A 23,790-nucleotide genomic window follows, 5' to 3' on the forward strand; every position below is an offset into this window, starting at 1 on the left:
TTGATATGATTAAAAAATTGATACCAGTTGTTTCCTTTCAAGCAGCTGATGTCATAACTGGTTCAAATACTCAGTTAATGACAATGCAAAAATTCAATGACAGTATAAAACAATCAAGGCCAACAATAGATCGTAATTTCTTCAAGTCTCTAAAAATAAATTTGCAGTGTGACGATTGTGACTTATCAGTAATTGAAAAAATCTCAGTAAAAGTTCACAATGAAAATAAATATCCAATATTAAGTTTGAACTTCACAACCTTTAGGCAAGACCAGGTTACAAAAATATTTCAAGCGGACCCATTTTTGTTATATAAAACCAATGCGACACATACATGTAAAATTAAGGACCAGAATACCTATTAGTAAATACCACCACATACCAGTTCTGTGAAATTGAGGAAAGTGAGTTGAAGTCACCAAACCCTATTTTCACCAAAGTTTCAACTTGCCCAAATAAGTTCAATAAAACACAGCTCTGGAGAGATGAGCATTGTGTCTCTAGAAACGTAAATGAAACAATTGTGGCGGAAAAAATTCAAGTTAAAAATATGGGTGATCATTATTTGATTCATTGTGCAGGACATAAAATTGAAATATACTCAGGTACTTATTCATGTCCAAACCAAGTTATCAAACTATCAAAATATACCAATTTCAGTATTGATGACATGAAGTACACTTCCACTAATTTTTTCCTTTACGTTAGAGGTCCCAGAGTAACTGAACATACTCAAGCAATAAATTTAAAACTATTTCAACCAACTTATCAAGAAATCAATATACCAACATTAGAATTTGAACTCCTAGATGCAGCTCATGAGAAAGTACTTTCTAGTTTCGAGAAAATCACTCTGACTTGGAAATTTGATTATGTTAAATGGATTTCAATTTCACTATTAGTAACCATTTGCTTCTTGTTATGTTCTCTTAGCGTACGTTTTATGTTCACCCCAAAGAGAACAGTATACTCAATAGTCTACGATGAGAGGGATAACAGAACGAACAGAGTAGATAAAATAAGAGATAAAAGACAACCAGAAGTAATACCTTTACATAAATGTTATTAAAATAAATTTTGGGAAATAATCATGGTGATGGGAAATGATAAAATTGAACAAAAACAAAAAAAAAAAATCACAAATACAAAAAACAAAACAAAAAACTAATAAGAAAAAGAAAGAAAACGCCCGGTGATTGGGCTACAAAAAAAAAACACTAACTAAATTCTATTAATGACAAAGCTAAAAGATAAAAGTGAAAGCCCGGTGAGTGGGCTGAAAAAAAATGATAACACAAACACCCGGTGATTGGGTTAAAAAAAAAAATAATAATAGATTTAAGCGCCCGGTGATTGGGTTAAGTCTAAAATGACCAGAGATTGGTCATAAATAAAAGTCCCGGTGATTGGGACTGATTAATCATTTTCTTTTCTTCTCTTTTATCTAACAGGATGGAGAGAAATCAGCCAAGATGGAGAAATCCTAAGTACACAGATGGAGAGAGAGAAACAAAACCTATTTTACTTTATCAACATTATTTACTCCTGTCCTGCTACGCTTGGAATTTCGTCAATAGTTATGGAGTTTGTAAGAAAACAATCCCAGGGTGTAAAATGTCAGGAACTCCACCAAAAATGCATAAATTCACAAAACTAACGATAACAGCACACACTCAAAGAGCGATAAACCATGCCCATAATTTTCTTATCAAAGAGATTAAAGAAATTGCAGGTAGAATTAAAAGGAAGACTGGCAGATCGAGATGGATTGAACTCACTCCGATACCATTATTCCACTGCAGTTTATGCTTTGCCCCTGACCATCCAAAAATTGAATGTAAAAACTGTTCATTTTGCTCAAGTAACACCCATTTTAGGAAAAATTGCCCTGATTTGATTAAACGAGTAGGACAAGTTATGTTACAAATCCAGCCTGTTAGCAAACCCGTTAACGCAAGAAGAGAAGAAAGAAGACAACTTCGACGAAAATTAAGAAGAGAGTTTACAGGTAACATTTGGTACAAGATACCCGGAAAATATGATCCAAAAATTTTAGAAAAATTAGAACCAATTGGTTCCCCATCTCTACCTACATTGTCATTGGACATGGAAGGAAATGGAAGTGGAGGTGTCGGTAATATCCATATATCTGGATGGTTTGGAAACATAATACGTATTCAAACAATATACTACGTTGAGGTTAAATCAGAAAACTCATTCTACGCAAATACCAAGATTACGGGATTACAACCCAGCGATTTAGCTACGGGTGTACCTTTTCACATAGTACGTAAAACGGTGTTAGAAATTTTAAGAGGAAAAAGAGTAATCACCCAAGGAGACGGTGATTTAAGGTTATTAAAATTTACTCCAGGTCACTTGATGGATAACGACATTACCTGGATTGATTTGCAATCGTTATGGCCTGGTCAACAACCGTTAGGGTTAACTTATGTTGATAAATTCTTTTTTCCTGAAAACCCAAAACTGAAACGTGACGATCCAACAAACACAATCGCTGGACATTCACCAGAAAGAGATGCCAGAGTGACTTTAAGAGGATATATGGAATATTTGAAATTAGCAGACTACATAAACTACGTTCCAACTTCAGAGACCATAAGAAAAATGGTCAACGCCAATTTATCTATAAATGATTGGTGAAACTTTACCGAATTCACATTATCCACTACATTATTTTCATATTATTACTAATCCATATCTCAGTTTATATTTACAGAACGAGGACGTTCTTTTGGTGCCCCGGTCAACTGAAAGGCAAAGCTGGTTTTAACCAGTTTTTGGTAAACACTACCTTTCCCTACCTCCAGTAGGTAGGGAAAGGCCACAATTGGTTGTTTTTTTCTGGGTCGGCCATTTGTGAGGGAGAAGATTTTCTCCCTCACTCCGCATAAAATGGCCGACAAATCCTTTGTTTAGCTGCCGTTATCGGACCCTGCGGAAGCCCTGTGCGGTTTTAAATTGGTTTTCTTCCAGTAAACTTAAATCCGAATGAAATGAACCTGAATCTCAACGTTAAGAATCTCAGCTTTATAAGTGAATATATTTTGTGAACAACTAAAAGTGACTAGATTGGACTCGGACCTCAACCTTATAACCCTCCATATAATAAGTAAATCTATTTGTGAATTAACTAAAAGTGACTAGATGAACAAAGTGACTAGATTGGACTCGGACCTCAACTTTATAAACCTCCATGTAATAAGTACATCAAATTGTGAACAATTATTAATTGACTAGAGGAACAAAGTGACTAGATTGGAAAAGTGACTAGGTAAAGGATTTTATGTAGTGACTAGACATCAGGAGAAACACCTTTGTGAAATGTTGACTGTGAACTCAGCAATGACGACCATGTGATGAAAGTAGTGACTTCACTCTTTTGTACTTAAAATTTGTAACTCTTAATACGTTGTAAAACCTTTGTATCTTTAATTTTCTAAGTATAATTTAAGACTATAATTAAATATCTCCATTTGGTTTAACACAAACAATTCGTTTCAACGAAGGGAAAACGAATGATTGAAATGATTGATTTTTGATTAAAAATTTTATTAACTTTGAAATTTTCCGATCAACTGACTAAAGTGTGCTACCCAGTATCATTGATTAAACCACTGAGCAGATGGAATGGTGTATTTTGGACAAAACTCTCAACACTTAGGCTTAAACGTCTACAGTAATTTCAAGTTTGCTTAACTTGCATCTGAACAATCCTAACACTTGTATTAAGTTAATATCAAAGTTGAAGGATTTTTCAGAAATAAACAGATCTTTTACTTCACTTCTAAATATTCATCTCTTGTATGAGAAATAAATTTAGTAACAAAATAGACTAAAAAGATACACAATAACGCATTGAGTATCGCAATAAAAGCAAAATAAAAGCTGTAAAAGGCTGACCAAGATTCCATGTAAAAAGACACTATCCAAGGATGAATTGATTCACCCAAAGTTCCACATAGGAACATTGCAGATGCCATGCTACTCTGAACAGTGAAATGTTTTTGAATGAAACCAAAAGCAAAGGCGAAACAAGGTGAAAATCCTAAACTCAAGAGAATCAAGGAGATCCAGATAAGTGTTTGATTTGAATCTCCTGTGTAACCCATTACTGCTGCACCACAAATCATGATAACTGAATTGGCTATAATCAGGCTACTTTCCTTAAAGTAAATCGCCGCTGGAATCATGATTAATCGATAAATGCAGCATGAAGACCAATAAGCTGTGACCAGAAGAGCGGCTTCTTGCTTCGTCATTTTAAGGTTAGATTTAACTGCAAAAGCTGGTCCAAGAGCACCTTAATGAAAATTCAAGATTTTAGTATTGTATCATTGTTCAATTTATGGCTTGCACTTTCGAGATGTAAAAAGATTCAAAAATTTCAGTTCCGGTTTCATTTTTTCAACAATTCTACACGAAGTTTGTAAGCTGATTTTTAAATTTGAACGATTCAATATTTATTTAGCTAGCAAATGTTATCTCAAGTCTTTAGCTAATAGATAATTCAAGTATTCAATTTCAAAAAACATCAACTGATGTAATAAAAAATTCTCTTGAAAATAACTAGAATGTCAGATTAACTCAATGATATTTTAAAATCAGAATTTTTCATCGAAATCAAATGGTGAAGATTATCTCAATAAAAAGGGTATAATTACAGATAAACTTGACTTACTGACTAAATTGTTAGCTCCAAACTCAAAGTTTACAATTAAAGCTGTTACTATGATGGCAACTCGTTGTTTCCAGTTGAGACTTTGATCAGAAGATTGATCAGTTTCTTGTTCAATTGAATCTTGTTCCGAATGATCTTTGAATGAGGTTATCGTAAATGCAATGCCGACTAGAAAAAGAAACAAGCCCATGATTGCATGTGGATATTGAATGAGAAGATCATTTTTGGTGAAAATTTTAACTTCTGTGGTCGATGAAAGGTTAGTTAAAGTTTGATTCGATTGAGCATTATACTCATCAGGATCGATTGGCAATAAAAAGGGCCGAGTAATGACCGGAGAAACAAGAGCTCCAACGTCGAAAAACATGTGAAGTGCTTGAAGATAATTTGTACTTTCAGCTTTCCATAAGAAGCCAATGTAAACATGAACGTCTGGTGAGACAAGCATGAAAAAAAACGAAGCATAAAAATGAAGTTTAAATGACATAAAACAAGACCTCAAGTGATATTACATACAAATTTCAAGAATACCAAATGTGATTCCGATGAAAAGTGTAGCGATGAACAGCAAGATGACATTTTCAAAGTACGGAGTAGCAATGAGAGTACATCCAAGTACAAGATTGGAAAATGTAAGAATCAAGGTTTGATGAAAAACTTTTTCAAGGAAATGAGCTGTAAGTTAAAAGACAATTTTTCTTGTGACATTCAAATTTACCAAAGGTCAACATGCGAATAAATGTTTCCATGAAAAGTTACCTGAAATTGATCCTAAAATATAACCCACTGATCTTATCTGGACAAGGTAAACAATTGTATGGAAACTTGAGCTTGTCAAAATTTGATAATCAAGTAGTGAAGTGCCAAGTAGGGTAATTACAGCACCCAATCCAGCATAACTGGCAAAGCAAAGTAAACTTTGACACAATTTAAACTTATTCACTTTTATATAATCAATTATATTTACTTTGGAATCCATTTGAGTTTTGTTTTACAAGCCGTTTCACTTGGCACTAGTAAACTTCAATTTAAAGACAACTTTGTTCATTCTCAGCTTGGTGAATTTAATCTCAATTTGAGAATCTTGAAATTTGAAAATCGATTTAAAGATCGATTGTTGACTTAGCTTATGAAATTTCAATAATTGAAGCCACAGACTTTTCAATGAATTTCTCGTTACTATGGATTAGTTGGAAATTATTTATCTTTAGAGTTCATTAAGAAACATTTGCTCATTACTTTTTGTATCGGAAAAGTGATTGACTAAATGAATCAAGAATTGACGGGTGATTTAGCTAAATTAACATTAGTCGATCTCTTATCGAGCATTTGATCAAGGATTGAGCTCAGCTCTCAAAGATCGATCTCTTTTTGTCAACCTTTCAACACGTTTAATGAGTTAATCATCTGTTCCATTATTTACTCGTAATATTGATCTACTTTATAACTCTGTTTGATTAGGTTTTCAACATTTAAAGACAATAAACTAGTTTTGATATTTACAGTATAAAGGAAAGCCTAAGAACGATATTGCAATGATGAACTTTTTAATGGAAAAGGGATTAAAAATTTCATCATGGTTGAGTAACATGGTGACCCTGAAGATCACTCATCATTTGTAGCAATGTATTTTATATAATAAAATCTGAATTCATTTTGAAACATATTTATCCAGACTATATCCAGACGAAATAAGTGTTTACATTAATTAAATGTTCCTGTATGAAACTGTTGATTACTTTATAAGTACGTAATGAAACAGTTACTATTGACTAGTCAAGGAAAATGACATCGTTGGTTTACCTCTCAAACGATTCTGTTAGTCTCTTCATGCTAAAAACGGTTCTTTTATTCACAAGTCATCATTTAATGTTTGATTTTACCAACTTTGTATCAATCGATTGTTGGTTGAGCAAGAAAATTTTATTATGAAATCTTGGCTGAGAAATTTCAATCCAGATTAACGCGTGTAAACTATTCTTATTAAACTTAAAACCTTGAATAAGATAGTAAAAATGAAACAGAAAGATGGAAATCCATCAGGAAATGAGGTTGGGATAGTCCAAGAGGTTTAGTCATGAGTAAGCACTACTGTAGGTCACCTTACCAGGACTTGGGCAAGATTCGAACAAGTGAACAAAAGTGGAGATTTTTTTCGAGAATATTATCGAGATGGCAATACCTGAAAATTAACTTGACTTTTCCCTTTTTTATCAACTTTAACATGTACTGAAGTGTCAATATTGAACATTAATAGAGCAGTAAAGCAAGGCTAACAGAAATTTGTACCAATCGATGATTCAATACAAAACGATATGAATACCCAATGAACATAATTTTTTTTGTGAGTCAAAAAAGAGTCACATGTGACTCACGAAATTTTTGTGAATTTTTTGTGAGTCGCAATGTGACGGCTTTTTGACTCACAAAATTTATTTGCTAATTTCTCGCACTAATTTCCGATTTTGTCCATGAATCATAAGGTAAATCAAGATGATTCTTAAATAGGAGTTGGAATCAACTCGATTTGAATTTATTTCGCATGTTTGTTTCGAGATTTTCACAGAATTGATTCTCGGTGTAGATTCTTATTGTTCTCAAAGGGGTTAAAGTTTCTATTAATAGGCAAATCTAAAAGAGAAAATATCATCAATTTAAATTGATTCTTCACAACACAGATTCAAGTAAGGAATCATATTTAAATTGGCAGATAATTTGAGCTTTAATATAAGGAATCGTATCTAATGTATTACTTTAGAATCACAAGAAAACTTCATGAATCAACTATGAGAAGATTCAATAATTTTCTATTTATTTAAGCATTAATATCAAGCATTGCTAACAATAAACTTCACTTTTAGTATTTTAATTTTAATAAAATAATTGTAGCCGAGTGGTTTGAGGCACATTAAATTGAATCTAAGTTAATGTCCTGGGTTCAAAACCCGATAGTACCAGGTGAAAGGGTAATTAAAATGTAAGTTAAAGGTAAATTAAGATTTTTGAGTTAAAGATTCTTGATAAATGAATTTTGAATCAGATTTTCTGATTCTCATGCTAAGGATTCAATATGATTCGTAATTTTGTGAATCAAATGTGACAAAATTGTGACTCACAGAACATTGTGACTCACCTGTGAGTCATTTGTCCTATTGTGAGCGTTTCGAGACTCACATGTGAGTCACAAGTGTTCATTGGGTACTGGTATGAGCTAAGATTAGCATGAAAAAGGGTTTGAGTTGTGACCGGTTATAGTTGAAGCCTGAACATTGTAATTAGTTTATTTCTTAAACGTCAGATGGCAATCCGTCTTTGAAGTTTGATTCATGATGGATGAATGGCATGAATCCAATGTTTTTGAGTTTGAATCTTGAAATTAAGGATTGGGAATCAACTCAATACTTTACTTCAATTTGATACAAAAAAATAAACAATTATTAATGCAAATTTTTTCATGTCTAGATGTTCAGAGAATGAAAAAAATGAATTGAGATGATGCAAGTTGAGGTCAAATGTATGAAAGACAATCTATTGTTGGATGATAGAAAAGAAAGTAAAAGAGATGAGAATAGGTATTTCATGGGATACTTGAACATGCTTTAAATAGAGATTCTTAAATAGAAACAAGGTGAGGAGGAAAGAAAAGCAGAGACAGACAAGAGAGAAAGAGAAGAGTACAGACAGCAAAAGAAAATGATGTAATAATAAGAAGAGAATGAGAAGTTCTGGGAGAGAGAGACAGAGATGATTGAAAGTGATGAGGAAACGGATCGATGGATTGAGTTTACTGATGTAGTTGATGATGAGGATGATGAGGATGATGCTGAAGAGGACAGGCTCAATGAATTTTTACTTCGCTTTAGTTGGAGTCTGTAGGTTAGTTTGCTTGCAATTGCTAGAGTCAAGCTAAAGCTAAATCAGATTATTCAATGTTTATTGTTGTTGTTACCGTTACCATGTCATTTTAAAAAGGTTCAAAGGAAAGTCTGACAAACAATATTACAGGGTTAAACTGGGGAAAAGGTTACACAAAATGAGCAGACACACACTTTTATCCCTTTACCTTTGATATTGACAATTGTCGTTATTAATCATCGTGTCCACTTTAATTGCTCAACTTTATCCTTTTAATTTGGCTGCAAGTCAAAAGTGTCACTTTCAATTAACGTCCATCATAACATCACTTTTTTGCTCCAATTTTTCTCTTCTTCAACCCTTTATTGATTTTGTTCAATTTAACCATCAATCTAATCAACACTTACAAGCTACAATAGCTCATCAAGATTAACATCATTAAAAATCATCAATTAATAATGATACGGTGTTGGTAAACTTTGTGAACAAAAAAGTGAATCTTTTTTTACTGTCAAGTAAATGAAGAGTTTGCAACCTTTCAATTGATTCACAGCGTTATGCTAATCAAATGTTGACTTGCGATTGGACAGTCAATTTCAAGGGATTCATCATGACGTGAAGTGCATCAGTTGAACAGCACCATTGTCATGATTTAAATTGCAACTTTTGTTTCATCTTTACCCTGGTTGACCCAACAGACAACAACAAAAGGCAAACCATTTCTTTGCAAAAGTTGAACCAATTAACAAGTTTATCATCAAAACAGTTTAAAAGCAATTTCGTTGTCCAAGAAGTAGATTACAATCAAGTCTGGATTTCACCAATTTGGAAGAGTATTCACCATTAAAGGTTAAAACTATGGATCACTGGGGAATCTGGGATTGGACCAAGTTCATTTGCTGTAATCGGTAAGCATTATTAATGCACCAACTTGTATTTTATCACCTCGATAACGTCACAACGAAGCAACAAACTGACAATTTTGTTTCAACTGCAAACATTCACTTTGTATGTCAATTTTAAAAGTAAACCCAAAAGACAACCAGAAAAGGTTACAATTAGCAACATTTAATTTCAACTTTACTTTTAACGAGGCTTTTACATGATGAAAAATTGATGCCACCAAATTGTGCATTCAATTTGAATTGCTTTTCATCCAAATCTCGATAATTGATTTTGTAAATTTATTCTTCACTCTTTTCAGAATAATTAATTTATTCATGATTCTTCTTTCATAAAATTGATTATCATTATATTGTGTTACACTTTAACCTTTACTGAGTTTTACTTTGGCCAAAATGATTACTTCAAATTTAGTCAAGTTCATCGAGAAAAGAAGCAACAAAAATGTCGACAAAACTTGTTCTGACAACTTTTACCTTCTACTCAATTTTTTTCTCCCTGTAATATGAAACTGTAAGCCAAAATTGGCTGTAAGAATGTTGATAATATTTTTGCCTTCAGAATGCAAACACCAAAAAAAAGAGAAGTGAAGAGAAGCAACAACAAAAGTTGAAGCACGATCAATACTGAGGCAGGATGAAAGAGCTGATTTGTGTTGATGAAAACGAAGAGCATTTGTAGACAAAAAAAAGAGCAACTCAAGCTTGTCCAATAGTCTAGTGATGCAAAAAGGAGACAAAAAAATCTGAATATGTAATTGAATTGGATTGATTAAACGAGAATGTTGAAGAGTTGAAAAATGAGGAAAAAAGTTGAACAACTTTACAAAGCAATGAAAAGTTGCATTGAAATGAACTACAAAAAGTCGACGAAAAAAATGTAAAAGTAAAAAGATTGATTTTTTTGTTGCTTCAACTTGAAGTTATTGAAAAGAGTAGAGATGAATTGAAACTAATGATGAAACGGAATAATTTCAAGAGAAGATTTTCTTTCTTTCATTATCAATCGTTATTGCAAAAATCACATTTTTTTCTGCAAAAAGAACAAAAATTTCGGTGAAAAATGAGCAAAATGGGAAAGTTCAAGTTTGCTCTTTTCGATGAAATTTGGAACCAAAAAATGAACAAAACAGGAAAAAAACATTCCCTTTCCATTATTGTTGTTATTTATGGAATAGAAATGAGAAAATTTTCATTTCTTCTCTTGCAAAGTAATGGCATCATGTTGATAATTTTGTTAACATGAAAAGAAAAATTGAGTGAAACAATGTTGATGAGAAAATGAGAATCATGTAAAGAGTTGAGAGAAAAATGTTTTTCATGAAATTTTCTCATTTAGATACTTTGCTGATTCGCTTTTTTGTTGCTCTCTGGAAATTTTCAGGGTAAAAAGAGAATGATTTTTTTTTTCTTCGTTCTCTTCATGAACAATTGAAATGAACCAGGAAAGTTGGTGAGAAAAAAAGTAAAGGTAAAAGATTAAGAACTGTTCAAAATAGAATGTAATGTTTCAGAAGAATAAAATGAAAAGGACAGAAAATGTTGGTTAAATTTACAGGGAAAAGGCAGCAAACAAGAGAAAAGTTACTTTTTGCAAAAAGTTTTTATTCCCTTTCAAGTTGCAAATGCATCTTGAAAAAAAGACAAGAAATGAAATTCAACTTTTGACAAAAACAATAAAGAAATGAAAAAAATGGAGAGAAAAATATTCACACATTTTCCATCATTTTTCTTGTTCTTGTTCATCACAATCTTCACCATTTCTCAGTCCATTCAGTTCCAATGGATCTCACAGATCTTTCAAATGTTTCAGAAAAGCTTTACTTTTCATTGCTTTTCCTTTAGCTTTTTACATATTTTGCTTTCAATACAAAAACTCATGAATAAAAGGTAATGATTATGAAGGGAAAAAGAGTGAAAGGATAAGAAGGAAAAATTACATTTCTTAATGTTCAACTCGACTGATCATTTCAACCTCATTTCACCCTTTGAATCCATTAGTTTGATGCAAGCTAATAGAAAATGACAATCTTGAAATTGGAAGGAAAACAAATTCTTTGTAACCTCGATTCGTCAATTGAACCATTCATGGTAAAATAATCAATCCATTTGCATGTTAATCACTGAAATTGAGTAAAGCAAAGTAAATTAGTTTACATGTTTTCACTTTCCATTTTACTTTAATTTCTTGCAGAGCATTGCTTCGGTAAAATGACAATTAAGAGTAAGAAGTAAAAAAGTAATGTTATTAATAATAATGGGATTGAATGGCTCAGAATTTTGGGTGGAAAAATAATAGCCATGGAATAATAATAACAATTGATAACGTTTTAATGGCTACAGTAAAGTGAATCAATAACATTAAGCTTTCAGTTTAGTCGTGTTAGTGTTTTGTGCCTTTTTTTGTTCGTTGCCAGTTACTTTGGCAAAAAAAGGTTCAAAGTAAAATGCGAAAGTAATGGCTTAAAAATAAATAGATGAACAAATGAAATTAACTTGAAACAAATGGAAAGCAATTTATTTGATTGTTGAATGTCAATTATATTAGTTATTAACTAACAACAGGCAATTTAAAGTAAATTTAAGGCAAATTCGTAGAGGGCAAAAAGTATTCAATTAAACTAGTTTCCAGCTTTCATTTGTTTCAAAATTTGCTTCAAGCTTCATCTTTCAATCCAACAAACTCAATTTATTAGTCTAATGCAATAATGTTTAGATGTTTGAAATGGCCAACATTTTGGGTTGAAAGGGAAGCCAGAGATTAACGAAATGTCAATGGAATCAAATTATGCACCTTTAGACCTGAATCGAGTGTTCATCAAACTCGAGTTGTGAAAGCCAACTTAATTAATTTTTTCATTTCAATTTTTTCTTTTCAAATTTTCCTTTTCCTGCAAATGAAACAAACTTTCAAATGTTCAGTTGCTTTTAATTAAACTCATCAAATGTTTTGCAACGATTCAATCAACAAGATTGAAAAGATTGAAAAATTTGAAAAGGTTTTTCTGGTTTCATCGATAAGATTGAAAGCCTGGAAATGAGAAATGTTTTGTTGAAATGACTTGAGTTGCTTTTGCATTTGGATTTTAAAGAAATGAATTGAATTTGGAACTTGGGAATTTCCAGAACTATATTGTCTCTGTTCAATCAATTGAGTAAACCAGATGATATTTAATCTGATCAAATTTTCTGTTCTCTTTATGATTGCAGAGAAAGGCAACGATTCAGCATTACTTTCGTCTGTTTTCATTGTATGCTGATTCGTTGAGCTCATTTTTGTTCCATATTACAATTCAGTTATCATGATAATCTTGAACAATAATATTATTCAACCTTTTTTGTTCACCTAAAAAAATATTGAACACAAGATTACATAATGTTAGCAAAGGTTTGGATATAAGCACATTATCGCTAGCCTTTTGCCTTTTCACTCCCTTTGCATCAGTCTAATGATACTTTTAATAATAATGTTAATGATAACATTAGATATAATCAGGGCAACAAAACCGAGTCAAATGTAACGAGAGAGAGAGAAAAAAAAGTTTTGCCTTTTCATAGGAAAAAAAGTATAATATCATTATAAATGGTAATATATCATATCAACTATCACAGGGAATGAGGTTCAAGATAACAGAGTTAAATGCTTACAATGAGTATTGAATACCATCTTATATTGTCAACATTCAGCTTACTCTAGTCTAATGCGTTCCAATTATTCAGTTTGGTTCAACTTTTGTGAAAATCAGTTGGAATGAAGAAAAAGAAAATTCTCCAATTTTTCCATGTTTTTTCAAATTCCATCTTTTACTCATTCAATTGTGGAGAATCAAATTATTCAACCTTTTATAAATATTATCATTGATTGAAAGGTTAGACATTTTCGAGTCTGAAGAAAGAAAGAATTTAATTTTTTCTCTTGATAATTTTCCAATTAAAATTCATCCAACCTTTTCATTTCCCAATATCCAGGTATTCATGTAAACAGATTAAATCTCTAGTTGAGTTTAACATTCATCTTAACCTTTTCATTTCTTTAACCTTTTTATTGAAGCTGCTTTTGTTGCCTTTGGTTGAGGAAAATTGGGTCAAAATTGGTTCACATTTTGACCGAAGCTCATTCAAGTCTGAACCAGAATGGGTTGAGAGGGAAAAAAAAGGTTTACTCAATGATCAAGTTAAATGGATTCAACTAATGAAAGAATCGAAAGGAATAAGAAGAATGATGAAACAATGATAATCAGGTTGAGGGGAGTAAAGAAGTAAAAATAGTTGAATCCAATTCTGTGCTTGAAACAATATAAATGACTTTTGGTTCAACGATTTATCCTTCAAATCACCAATCAACTTTTGCTTCTCTTTCATTCACTTCTCACAATAAAAAAAAAGATATAATAATATTAGTGATTATTCAACTCCCTTGATACAAAACTTATTGATACAAATTTTGGTGCAATGTCAAGATGAATAAAAGGCAAAAGTCAAACCAAGAGTAAAGTCAATTGTTGAATCACCCGAAATTCAAAGGTGAAACATTTGTGAAAACATTTTCGTTCATTTATTAGTTAACTTGATAAGTCGATGTTGGGAGTGAAAAATCCCAGTCAAGTGTTTGATAACAGAAACAATGTAAATAATGAACAGTCAATTTCAGGCTTCTTGGAATGCATCTGATTGAATTATGTTTCCTCGTGACATGATTGTGATAACACATGAAATTCATGATTACTTTGTATCAATTGGTAATATTCATAATCAAATTTTGACAAATGATTCAAATGTGAATATCATTGATCCCAGATTTCCATGCAATCTTTTTCTCGCCATCAAATTCGTGTTTCTTCATATTGATGACTTTAATGGACAACTTGACTGAAATTTTTCCTCATTTAAAGTGAAATTCTTGAGCCATTTTTCATTCTCTGATAATTTTGTTATAAAAATTGTTCTACTTTTCAACTTCTGTCATTTCTTTCAAACTCGATTTCCATCAGTTTTTTTTCTCATGAAAAGTAAATTTCAATTAATCATTAAAATTTTGTTACAACTTTTAGATTTTTCATGCTTTTCTCTTTTCTTTCAAAATGTTATCCCGATTCAGTGCAACATGAACATTAATTTTCGTCAACACAATCGATTTATCATCATTCCTTTGCTTTCCAATAAAATACATTACAAAGGATGACATGAGAAACATCATTAAGAATCAATTCCAATGGACAGAATTATAGACAGAATGTTCAATTGTTATCAAGTAATTCGATAATCTTTCGAATTGAAAGGTCAGAGATAAAAGTGGAAACAATTGAAGAAAAACTCATTGGAAAAACTCTTTTCCTGCATTCCATTCCATTTGTTATTTGATATTATCGCATTATATTTCGCTTTTATATTTATTCAAATTTTTGCATTTTTCAAATGAAAATTTTGCATTTGCTTCAATTTGCAAAATATTTTGCAAAAGGAAACGAAAAAATGATAACAAAAAGAGTCAACAGAAAAAAAAGAAACTCCATTATTTTAGTTGAATCAACTTCCATTCTTGACCATGTAAATGGAATTGCAATTTTTTCAGACTTTTTGCTCCAATGAGTTTTTCGTTTCTTTTGTTGTTTTGCTGGAAACCAGAATTTGATATTTTTATGCAGCAAAATGTGAACAGATCAAAATAATTTTCACGGTTATTTAACTAAATTTGATTAGTTGAAGATTTGTCGATGATTATCATGAAGATGATCAGTGAACTAATAAATTAAAGATTAGGAAGAATGGAACAATCAGTTGATTTCTGCAAATAACCAGATTCTTGGGTTGATTCACAATTTTCTTTTCATTCCTTTTTTTCCTTCAATATTGAGTTTTGTCACACATTTGGATTCTTTGCCATCTTACGAATGCTCGAGCAAGAAAATTTGTTGAAACAAAAGTTCATGAGAATTCCATGGTTGATTTCATTATGATGATGAGAGCATGAATAAGATTCGCGAATTGAAAGATTGATACAACGCAAAAGCACATTAAAACTATTGATCTGTTTTTTTGGCTGGATTCCTCTGGTGAGCTTGGAATGTTCACAAGGAAGGAAAACTTTTCCCTGAAAAGATTCTGCTTCCTGGATGAAGGCAAGATGATGTTGGGAATGTAAAGATGAAACTGAATGGAAGAGAGAGAGAGAAAGAAAAAAAAGAGAATGAAATATTGAAGGGAAGGAAAAAAAAGTCGATAAAGGTGAGAAGAAAGATAATGTGAAAAGTTATCTTGAAATAGTAAATAAAGTTGAACGGGAATAAAGACGCCAAAGTTGAGTCAATATTTGCTTTAAACTTGAAACGTTTCGATATTTTGTCATTTCAAATATTTAAAGTTTCATTTCTAAGAGTTTTTCCATTGTTGTATTTGATGATAATTTTACGAAATATTTAATATTTTCCAGTTTCTTTCTGTTTGCTTGATAAATTGGGTTTGGGTGAAAAGGAAGGCTTTTGAGTTCAACTTTTGCTTTGACATTTTTCATTTTCTGTTGCCTGCCTATTGCAACAATTTTGGAATAATCAAATTTTTCATGATTAAATGGGCAATTATAAATTCATCTATTGTACTTGGACTGTTTGAAGTAATTAGAGGGAAAAGGCGTTGATCAATGACATGAACAGCAGCATCTTTAACCAGCCTTGATCTTTCAACAAGCTTTTGTTATGCAATGTGATTTGTTGGCTTGTTAATTTGCAGGTTTCATTGTAACTCCATTTTTGAATGATGCTTTGTCGACTTAATTATTACATTGTCATGTTATCAAGTCAAGATGTTCATTTATCATTATGGTTTATCGATGTTGTTGGTGGATGCAAGGCCTTAACCCAGTTAACCCAGTTTTCTTGAAAAGAAGCTTAGGATTGAAGATATAAATTTGACGCAGTATGGACAGTAAGACGTCAATTCTGGTAATGTTTGTAATCAACATTTTCAAATTTAATTTCTTCTGGCAAGTTGTCTGATATCAGTTGGAAATGAGTCGTTCCTCGGTTAACAATCAGCTTAACTTGTTTCAACCCTACATTGAACCTCATCCATATTCAGCTAAAGTTAGGTATTCGTGTAAATTAACAAAATTATCATTGATAAATCGTTCTCTTCGTTCGTGGATTGAATACTATCTGGAAAAGTCATCTTTACAGTCATCACAGCCATCACTATCCAAAGGAGTAAAAAAAGTATCGCCAAACTGTAAGCCTTTCCCTTCACCATCCAACTCATCATCTGTATCAACACTGCAATCTCTTCGTCCAATACTGATTTCCATGTCTCTGGTTGGTCTTGATTTCATACCAAATCACTCAAGCCAACGCTCAGTGATATTTTTCTCTCGTCGAACCCAGCTTTATTGGAATTATTTCATTCTAACTTTGGTGGTATTATCCTTTGGACACAATGTTGGCTGTCAAACTTTCCTTTTATTTCATGGAGCTCCCAATGATGCATTGTATAGCTTTTTCTCTTGTACCAAATTGTTCTGCTCTCTTCTGGTTTTGATCCTATTTTATGCACGCAAAAAACCAATCAGCCAACTCTTAATTGATATTGATGAATATTTCCAAATTGTACCTCATTCAACCTCGTCAAGACCCCATTTTTGTAGCCAACTCCGACGCAAGGTGTTGATTGATGTAACCCTTGGCTGGTGTCTGATGATATTATTTATCTACACCAACTTCGCTTCTAATGTGAGTGAAGAAGATATGAGAAAGTATCTCCATGATTTTTGGTTTGGTTTGCATGTAGAGACTATTGGGACAACTTGTGCTCTACTGATTACTCTGGTTGAAACGACGGTATATTTTCTTGCCACGGTTGCTCCAATGCAATTTTTTGCCATCTATTACATTTTACTTTGTCACTTTATGAGGATATTGTTTCACATGTTTAACGAATGGGCTCATCTTCATGCTGCAAAAATTGTTGAAACTGAACAGGAGGTTACTATGCTAGGAAGCGGAGTTGCTGGCCATCATGGAAGATCGTCAAGTCAAGTTCGTCAATTTCGCTTGATCCACAATCGATTGACTAAAATGGTTTATCGGATGGATTATCATTTATCATTATTAACACTTCTTGTCTATATAATCATAATGTCTGATTTGTCCAAATACGTTTACTATTTGATTGAAAGGTTAACCAAAAAATGGGAAGACTTGTTCGAGGTAATGTTTGTCGGTTTTCGTGTTTCTCACATGTTGTGGCTATTTTTCAACATCTCTTTCTCGGCAGCTTTGATGTCAGAAGAATCACTGGCTTCTGCTTCTGATTTCCATGATATATCCTCTTATTCTCATTTTACTTTCTCCAAGATTGATCAATCACACCAAATACTTGGCATTTTAATCAAATTATCTGGTCAACCTTCACAATTAACTGGCTGGAATTTATTCATCATTGATCGTGGCTTTGTTTTAACAGTTCTCGGTGTTGTCTTGACTTACAGTCTGGTTTTATTTCAAATGACTCCTTGGGCTCAGCAGCCAGGTGAATAAATAAAAACAAAATCACAATAAATCATAAAAACTATAAATCCTAAATAAAATTAATGAAAACAAATGTAAATAAAAGGTTGAATAAAAAAACTGCTTTTCGTTTCCCGGTTAAATTGAGGATAGTTTTCTTCGTTTATAAATGCTTTCATTTGATCGACCCGTTAGATGGCAGCGTTGAATGAGCAAGAAAAATTTATTGATTTTTATCTTTTAACGGTTTTTCATTTCCAGGTTAATTAAATTGGAATCACCTACAGTCACCTACCTGATACTGCACCTACCCAATACTGCACATAAATTTTTCAATGGTCCCTATTATGGGGGAGCTATATTAACTTTTGAATCCAGTCGAATTTCGATTCGATTTTTTTAATTATCAATTGGCTTAATTCAATTTTCTTTCGTGAAATTTTAATCTAAAAACTCTGAAAATCAGTTTAAAAAAACATTTTTGCTTGAAATTGATCTATTAAGGAAGATTGAAAATTATTAATTACGCTGCCCGACGAATAGTGTAAATAAGCTATTTCGCGAGTGGTGCAGTATCGGGTAGGTGACTGTAAACCAATTTTATGATTTGCGATTTAAGTTACATATGGCCATTCATATAAATTTATTTATTATTTTCTGTATTTGTTTCTCAAAAAAATGTGTTAACAATTATTTCCATAAATTTCATCCAATTAGTGCTTTTAAGCCAATTTAGATTGGCTCTTCTTATTTGTGAGTATTTTTCGTTGGAATATCGTATTCCTATGCCTGTGACAGATCATAAAGACTTTTTTATTTGCAATATACTCTAATTGAGTCTTATTAATTTAATTTATAACCTAGTTTAACTAGATTTATGCTGAACTAGTCGACCTTTCATTGACGATTCACTGTACTCTCAAAGCTCCATGTAATATAAATCTTAATTGTATCTGTAGTGAAATTTAAATCTCTGTGTTGTAATGAATGACATTTTTATAAAAAACGTGCTTCTATACCTCTGTGTTTCTGTAATTTAAAGCTTCTATTGGATTAAGTGTTGTTGGCTTTCACTATGGTTCTTGACTTTTCATTTTAATCCTGAATGGTTACGTAAAAACTGTACAAGACGTATTTGACATGATTCCAAGTTGAAAATGGTTTTCTTTGCACATCTTATTATTCAAATTTCATGTGCAGATCGTTTTTCATTTGCCCTCACAATTGAATAAATGGCTACGATAATTTCGTCTTCCCAAATCGCAGTTGATTTATATTTTTTATTCAACCATTTATTCAGTCACATTCTTACCATCATCATCTTGTCTTGAAGATTTGTGAAAACATTTAATGACAACCAGGAAAGGAGAGAGAAGAAAATCAGAGGCAAAACAGAAATGTCTAAATGAATGATTAAGTCTCAACTTGGAATTCTTTCTTTTCGAACTGAAATGAAATTCAAAATAAAAATGGAAAGATAATAATGAAGGTTGCAAAACAAAGATTTTGCTGAGAAAAGGAATGAATTTTCTGGTTGAATTAAATCCAAACATTGTCAGTATCAATAAAGGTAAATATTTTTTCCATTCTTTGAAACAAAATTCCATAACAATAATAATCGATAATACAATTTGAATAACAACACCTTTCATTTGTATACAAATTATAGCTGGAAAATCAGGGAAAAAACATTGAAATAAAAGCTTCTTCGAATGATAATGATGTTAGACTTGGAAATTATACATTTTATTGTTCATAACAGCCAATTGAAGTAACCTAAAAATCCTTAGTTAATTTTGTCTCTTAAATAATGGTAATTCTTTGTCTCTAATCAGCAGTTCATGGTAAAATTGAAATCACGTCTTGCTTCTCATCATGTTTGCATGAATGCCGTCAACAAAACAGATTAACTGTTAAACTTTAATACAGCTTCAAACTGTCATTCCAAGTCTTTTCTCAACCAAAACGTCTTTATCATTGTCTATTGCGTGCGTCCATTTCCATCACATTTTTCCTTTCACTTTCTGGTTCACTTTTTCAAAATGAATTTTATTCTGGTTTGTAAGATAATCCGTTTTCCATTATTACTTAATCTTATGCACAACATTTTGTGTTTATTCAAAGCTTCATTTTGCCCATTTGAAAAATAAATGATCATGATGACGGTAAAGGTTGAATGAGGAAAAAAAAAGACAAAGAAGATTGGAATAAAAAAGGCTTCTTTGACTCATTTTTTCAACTCTCTAATCCTTATCAAGATCAATCTTTGGTTTTTCATAGTTTATTCTTTTCTGGTTTTCTTTTTCTGGTTAAATGGCAAAAGACTTTGAATTTGTCGTTACTTAATCTCAACGGTTCTATCCATTTTTTGTGTCTTTATTTAGCTGTTTTGGGTTTATTGTTTTAATCTTATTAACTAATTGAGTTTGGTTAAATCCATGCTCAATGTGATCATCTGAGTATTTATCTGAATACAATTCTTACTGTTGTTAACCCAAAGTGAATCAAAGAGACCCAATTTAGAGATAAAACCGGCTCAACTCTTGAAATTGAAATACCGTCTTCAATTGTCTTGTCTTCATCTTCTTAACCTTCATCTAATTCCATCTCTAACCAAGTGATTTTTTGATTAAGAAACAAAAATTTTGCTTCTTAAGGTGATCTTTGTTGACAGAATTTTAAATAAGCTTGTGCATAACATCAACGTCTTTATCTTCATTAAATCAGTCATTGGTGATTTCATGAGTGAATTATTTTCTTTTATCACTGCCATTATTTCTGAGTCAATTCAGGCTCAAATCAATGATCCATGTTTACTTTGCCTTGAGCAATCACAGTTACATTGTCATGTTGTCTCCATAAAATCTGAATATTTCTTGATAATGTTCTTATTTTACGCTTACACTTTTATATCAACATAATCATTATCATTAACATCAAAGATATTTCCTTTTGCAATTATTTTTATCCTCATATCCATCATTATTACCAAACTCTATGCTATCTTTTAATTAGCGCCAATTGCTATTTACAAATATGTTGGTATGTTAATTGTTGAATCAACTATGAAAATATCGATTTTCTTTCTCTTGAAACCATCAACTTTTAACAAAGCTTCATGTTAAGGTTCATGAGAGCTCTGAATTCATTAGAGATAATGATTGATTTATGTAAAAGGTTGTTTTAAAATTTAATCATGTGATCATTAACTTTCATCACTTTCATCTAATGAGCTGTTTTCAATTGTTATCGCCGATGAAGCTCAAGTAATGCAGCCTTTCTGTTGGATGTTGCAGATGAATCAACATAATTCAACAACAACGATTAATGGTTATCTTGAACTTTAAATTTGGATTTTTCATTGGTTACTCATTAATTGAAGTGGATGACGCATGTTTTCACTTTCCATCAAATGTTTTCCAATCCAAATGGCAAATTACTCTGAATACATTTCAACAATTCGATGATCTAATTTCAATTTATAATGAACTCATTGCGATCCAAATTGACCTTTCTTGTGACACAAATACATGGACTATCCTTTCCTCCTTGGATCCCTAATTGAGTCAAGTTGAAGCCAGCTGATTTGGAGCTTTGATATCTCAATATGCCACTAAATGTTCCCATCCATTAACTCTTCAAATATCTTGGACAAAATTTCGTTTGACAAATGAAGTGGAATAAAGGATTGGTGTCTCAAATTTTGGAAACTGGATTGTCAGAAGATTAATCAATAATGGAATTAAAAATAACGTTCTCAATTTTTATTGGAAATTCGATCAAACAAGGTTATTTATTTTGGAAAATATATCAACATAAATTGTGGCCATCATTTAATTGACTGCAAAATAACCTTGGTTATGTTGGTCAGCCCAGTTAATTGTACACTTGATTGTTGTATCTTCATGTGAGACTAGCAATTGTCCAAACTGATAAGATGTTTATTTCATCTTCCTCGAGGGGATTGGATCCAAATGAAAGGTGAACAAAGGGAAAAGGAGAAGAGAGAAAAAAAATTAAACTCAAATTGTAGATCAAGATGAGTAAAAAACGTAACTCTCTATCATCCTCATCCTCTTCATCATTCACTCTGCTTGTTTCGTGTGTTGTTACAGCTCTGATTGTATTGATCTGGAATTCAAGAGCTAAATGGGTTTGATTGTATTTATTTTTGTGCCTGTAATTGTTGAGGTGGACACTGATTTAAATTTGAGAGATTGATTGTTGCTTTATTTATTTTATCTATTTCATTTTCTTCTTTCCTCTTATTAAAGTTGACCGATGGGTGATGCACGGACTACCATGAAAAAAAGGGATAAACTGTTTTGACCAAAAACAACAGGCAACAAGAACCACAACACAACCATCATGAAACCTCTACTTTAACCACCATAAAAGCTGTTTACCTGTTAAATTGTTATCATGAAGTTACCAGGTTATGCCAAGAAAGCAACAAAAGTTTCACTTGTTTGACCAGTAGCCAGTTAAATTCGTGATATTGAAAAATCTCTTAATGAAATGGATACGATCATCTTCAGTTGATTTTACATCAACTTGAACCTTTTGATGCATTTTTTTATCTTGGTTCGGATTTTTCAAGTTTAACCAACAAACTTTACTCAACTGATTTGACCTTATTCCCAATATAAGACGATTCCAGATTTTGGTCAAGAAGATGAAGAAAGAAGAAGAAGAACAGAAGAAACGAGATGAAAAAAAGTTAAAGATGAAACGATATTGAAAGGCATTATTGGTTCGCTGGACCAAATAAAGACTCACTCAATTTGGACAAGTTTAACCAGATAATTGATTTTTCATTTCATCGTTTTCTCCTTGGGAGTGGATCAGAGTCAATGATCATGATGGATAAAATGATAATGATAAATGCAATAATGATGCCTGGGTCAAAGAAAGAAAAGTAATGTTGATTTGAGAAACTAGGATGATGATGATCTTTAAAAGTGGAAAACCAAATTGAAGATAGAGAAATGAATTCAGGAAGCTGATTACTGAATGATCATTCTCTTGAAAATGCTTTCTTTTGTCATTCAATTTAATGATTAAAAGGCTTTCTTAAACAAAATGATAATGATGAAAATAATGGCTATCATCATCATCCTATCATTTCTCCTTATCATCAGCATTCTCCTGTTTATCTTATCATTTTTTTTCTCAATATGATTATAAAATCTTTAACAGATGACATTTTTCACTTTATCATCCTATTCAATGGCTCCTGGTCTTTTGACTATCATGCAGCTCCAGTTTTTATTTCAACATTGTCAACCTAATTGAGATAAAATTATGCATCCATGGATTATGTTTAAATATTGATTTGGTTATATCATCTTTTCAACCGTTAAATTGATTCTCAACTGACAACATTACCATCAAAATGATCGCAATCTTTAAAGAAGAGAAGGAAAAAAGGGAAAACAAAAGGATTTAAATTCAAGTTAATCTCATCTAATCCATTAACATGATTACACATTTACCAATCTACACAAAAACAACCAAAGTCTGAACCAGTGATATGCAATTTCATTTCAAATGTGAATCAACCTTACCTTTAAACATCAACTGAATGTGTTGAGTATAAATGTAACTAATCAGAAACTTGATTGAACTTTACCTGTTAAAATATTCATAAGTGATGAATTGATCGAGAAAAAGTGCAATTAAATCTACTTCATTGATTAACCGAGAATACAATAAACTAAATTGTGTTTATTGGTTGGTTACTGGGTGTTGTTGGTTTCTTATATTCATAATTATGTCACTTGGGTGAGTTGATTGTAATCAAGAAGAAAAAGGTTAACGAAGTAAAGAAATAAGA

The 23,790-nt window shown here is 31.7% G+C and overlaps 3 protein-coding genes across 3 annotated transcripts in view; 2 read left to right on the top strand and 1 right to left on the bottom strand.

The window, feature by feature from the left end:
- Positions 1–3,774: 3,774 nt before the first annotated feature.
- Positions 3,775–6,060, bottom strand: LOC107366636 (solute carrier family 60 member 2-like). The gene is made up of 4 exons (XM_015934255.3): positions 5,462–6,060; positions 5,219–5,377; positions 4,703–5,134; positions 3,775–4,324 (listed from the first exon to the last, which is right to left on the bottom strand). The coding sequence occupies exons 1-4, from the start codon at positions 5,679–5,681 to the stop codon at positions 3,798–3,800; spliced, it is 1,338 nt and encodes a 445-aa protein (XP_015789741.2). The 5' UTR covers positions 5,682–6,060; the 3' UTR covers positions 3,775–3,797.
- A 2,531-nt stretch (positions 6,061–8,591) lies between these two features.
- Positions 8,592–23,790, top strand: part of LOC107366713 (uncharacterized) — a 31,719-nt gene continuing 16,520 nt past the window's right edge. The window contains exon 1 of the mRNA XM_089267412.1: positions 8,592–9,465. Within this exon, the coding sequence (XP_089123538.1) occupies positions 9,416–9,465 (50 nt within the window). The 5' untranslated portion in view covers positions 8,592–9,415. The remainder of the gene's footprint in view (positions 9,466–23,790) is intronic.
- Positions 13,916–23,695, top strand: LOC107366714 (uncharacterized). Its single transcript, XM_089268068.1, has 2 exons — positions 13,916–19,524; positions 22,229–23,695. The coding sequence occupies exon 1, from the start codon at positions 16,464–16,466 to the stop codon at positions 17,982–17,984; it is 1,521 nt and encodes a 506-aa protein (XP_089124194.1). The 5' UTR covers positions 13,916–16,463; the 3' UTR covers positions 17,985–19,524; positions 22,229–23,695.

This window comes from Tetranychus urticae, chromosome 2, assembly GCF_039701765.1.
Source record: "Tetranychus urticae isolate SD_2017Ah chromosome 2, NJAU_TeUrti_SD_1.0, whole genome shotgun sequence".
Taxonomy (NCBI): Eukaryota; Metazoa; Arthropoda; class Arachnida; order Trombidiformes; family Tetranychidae; genus Tetranychus; species Tetranychus urticae.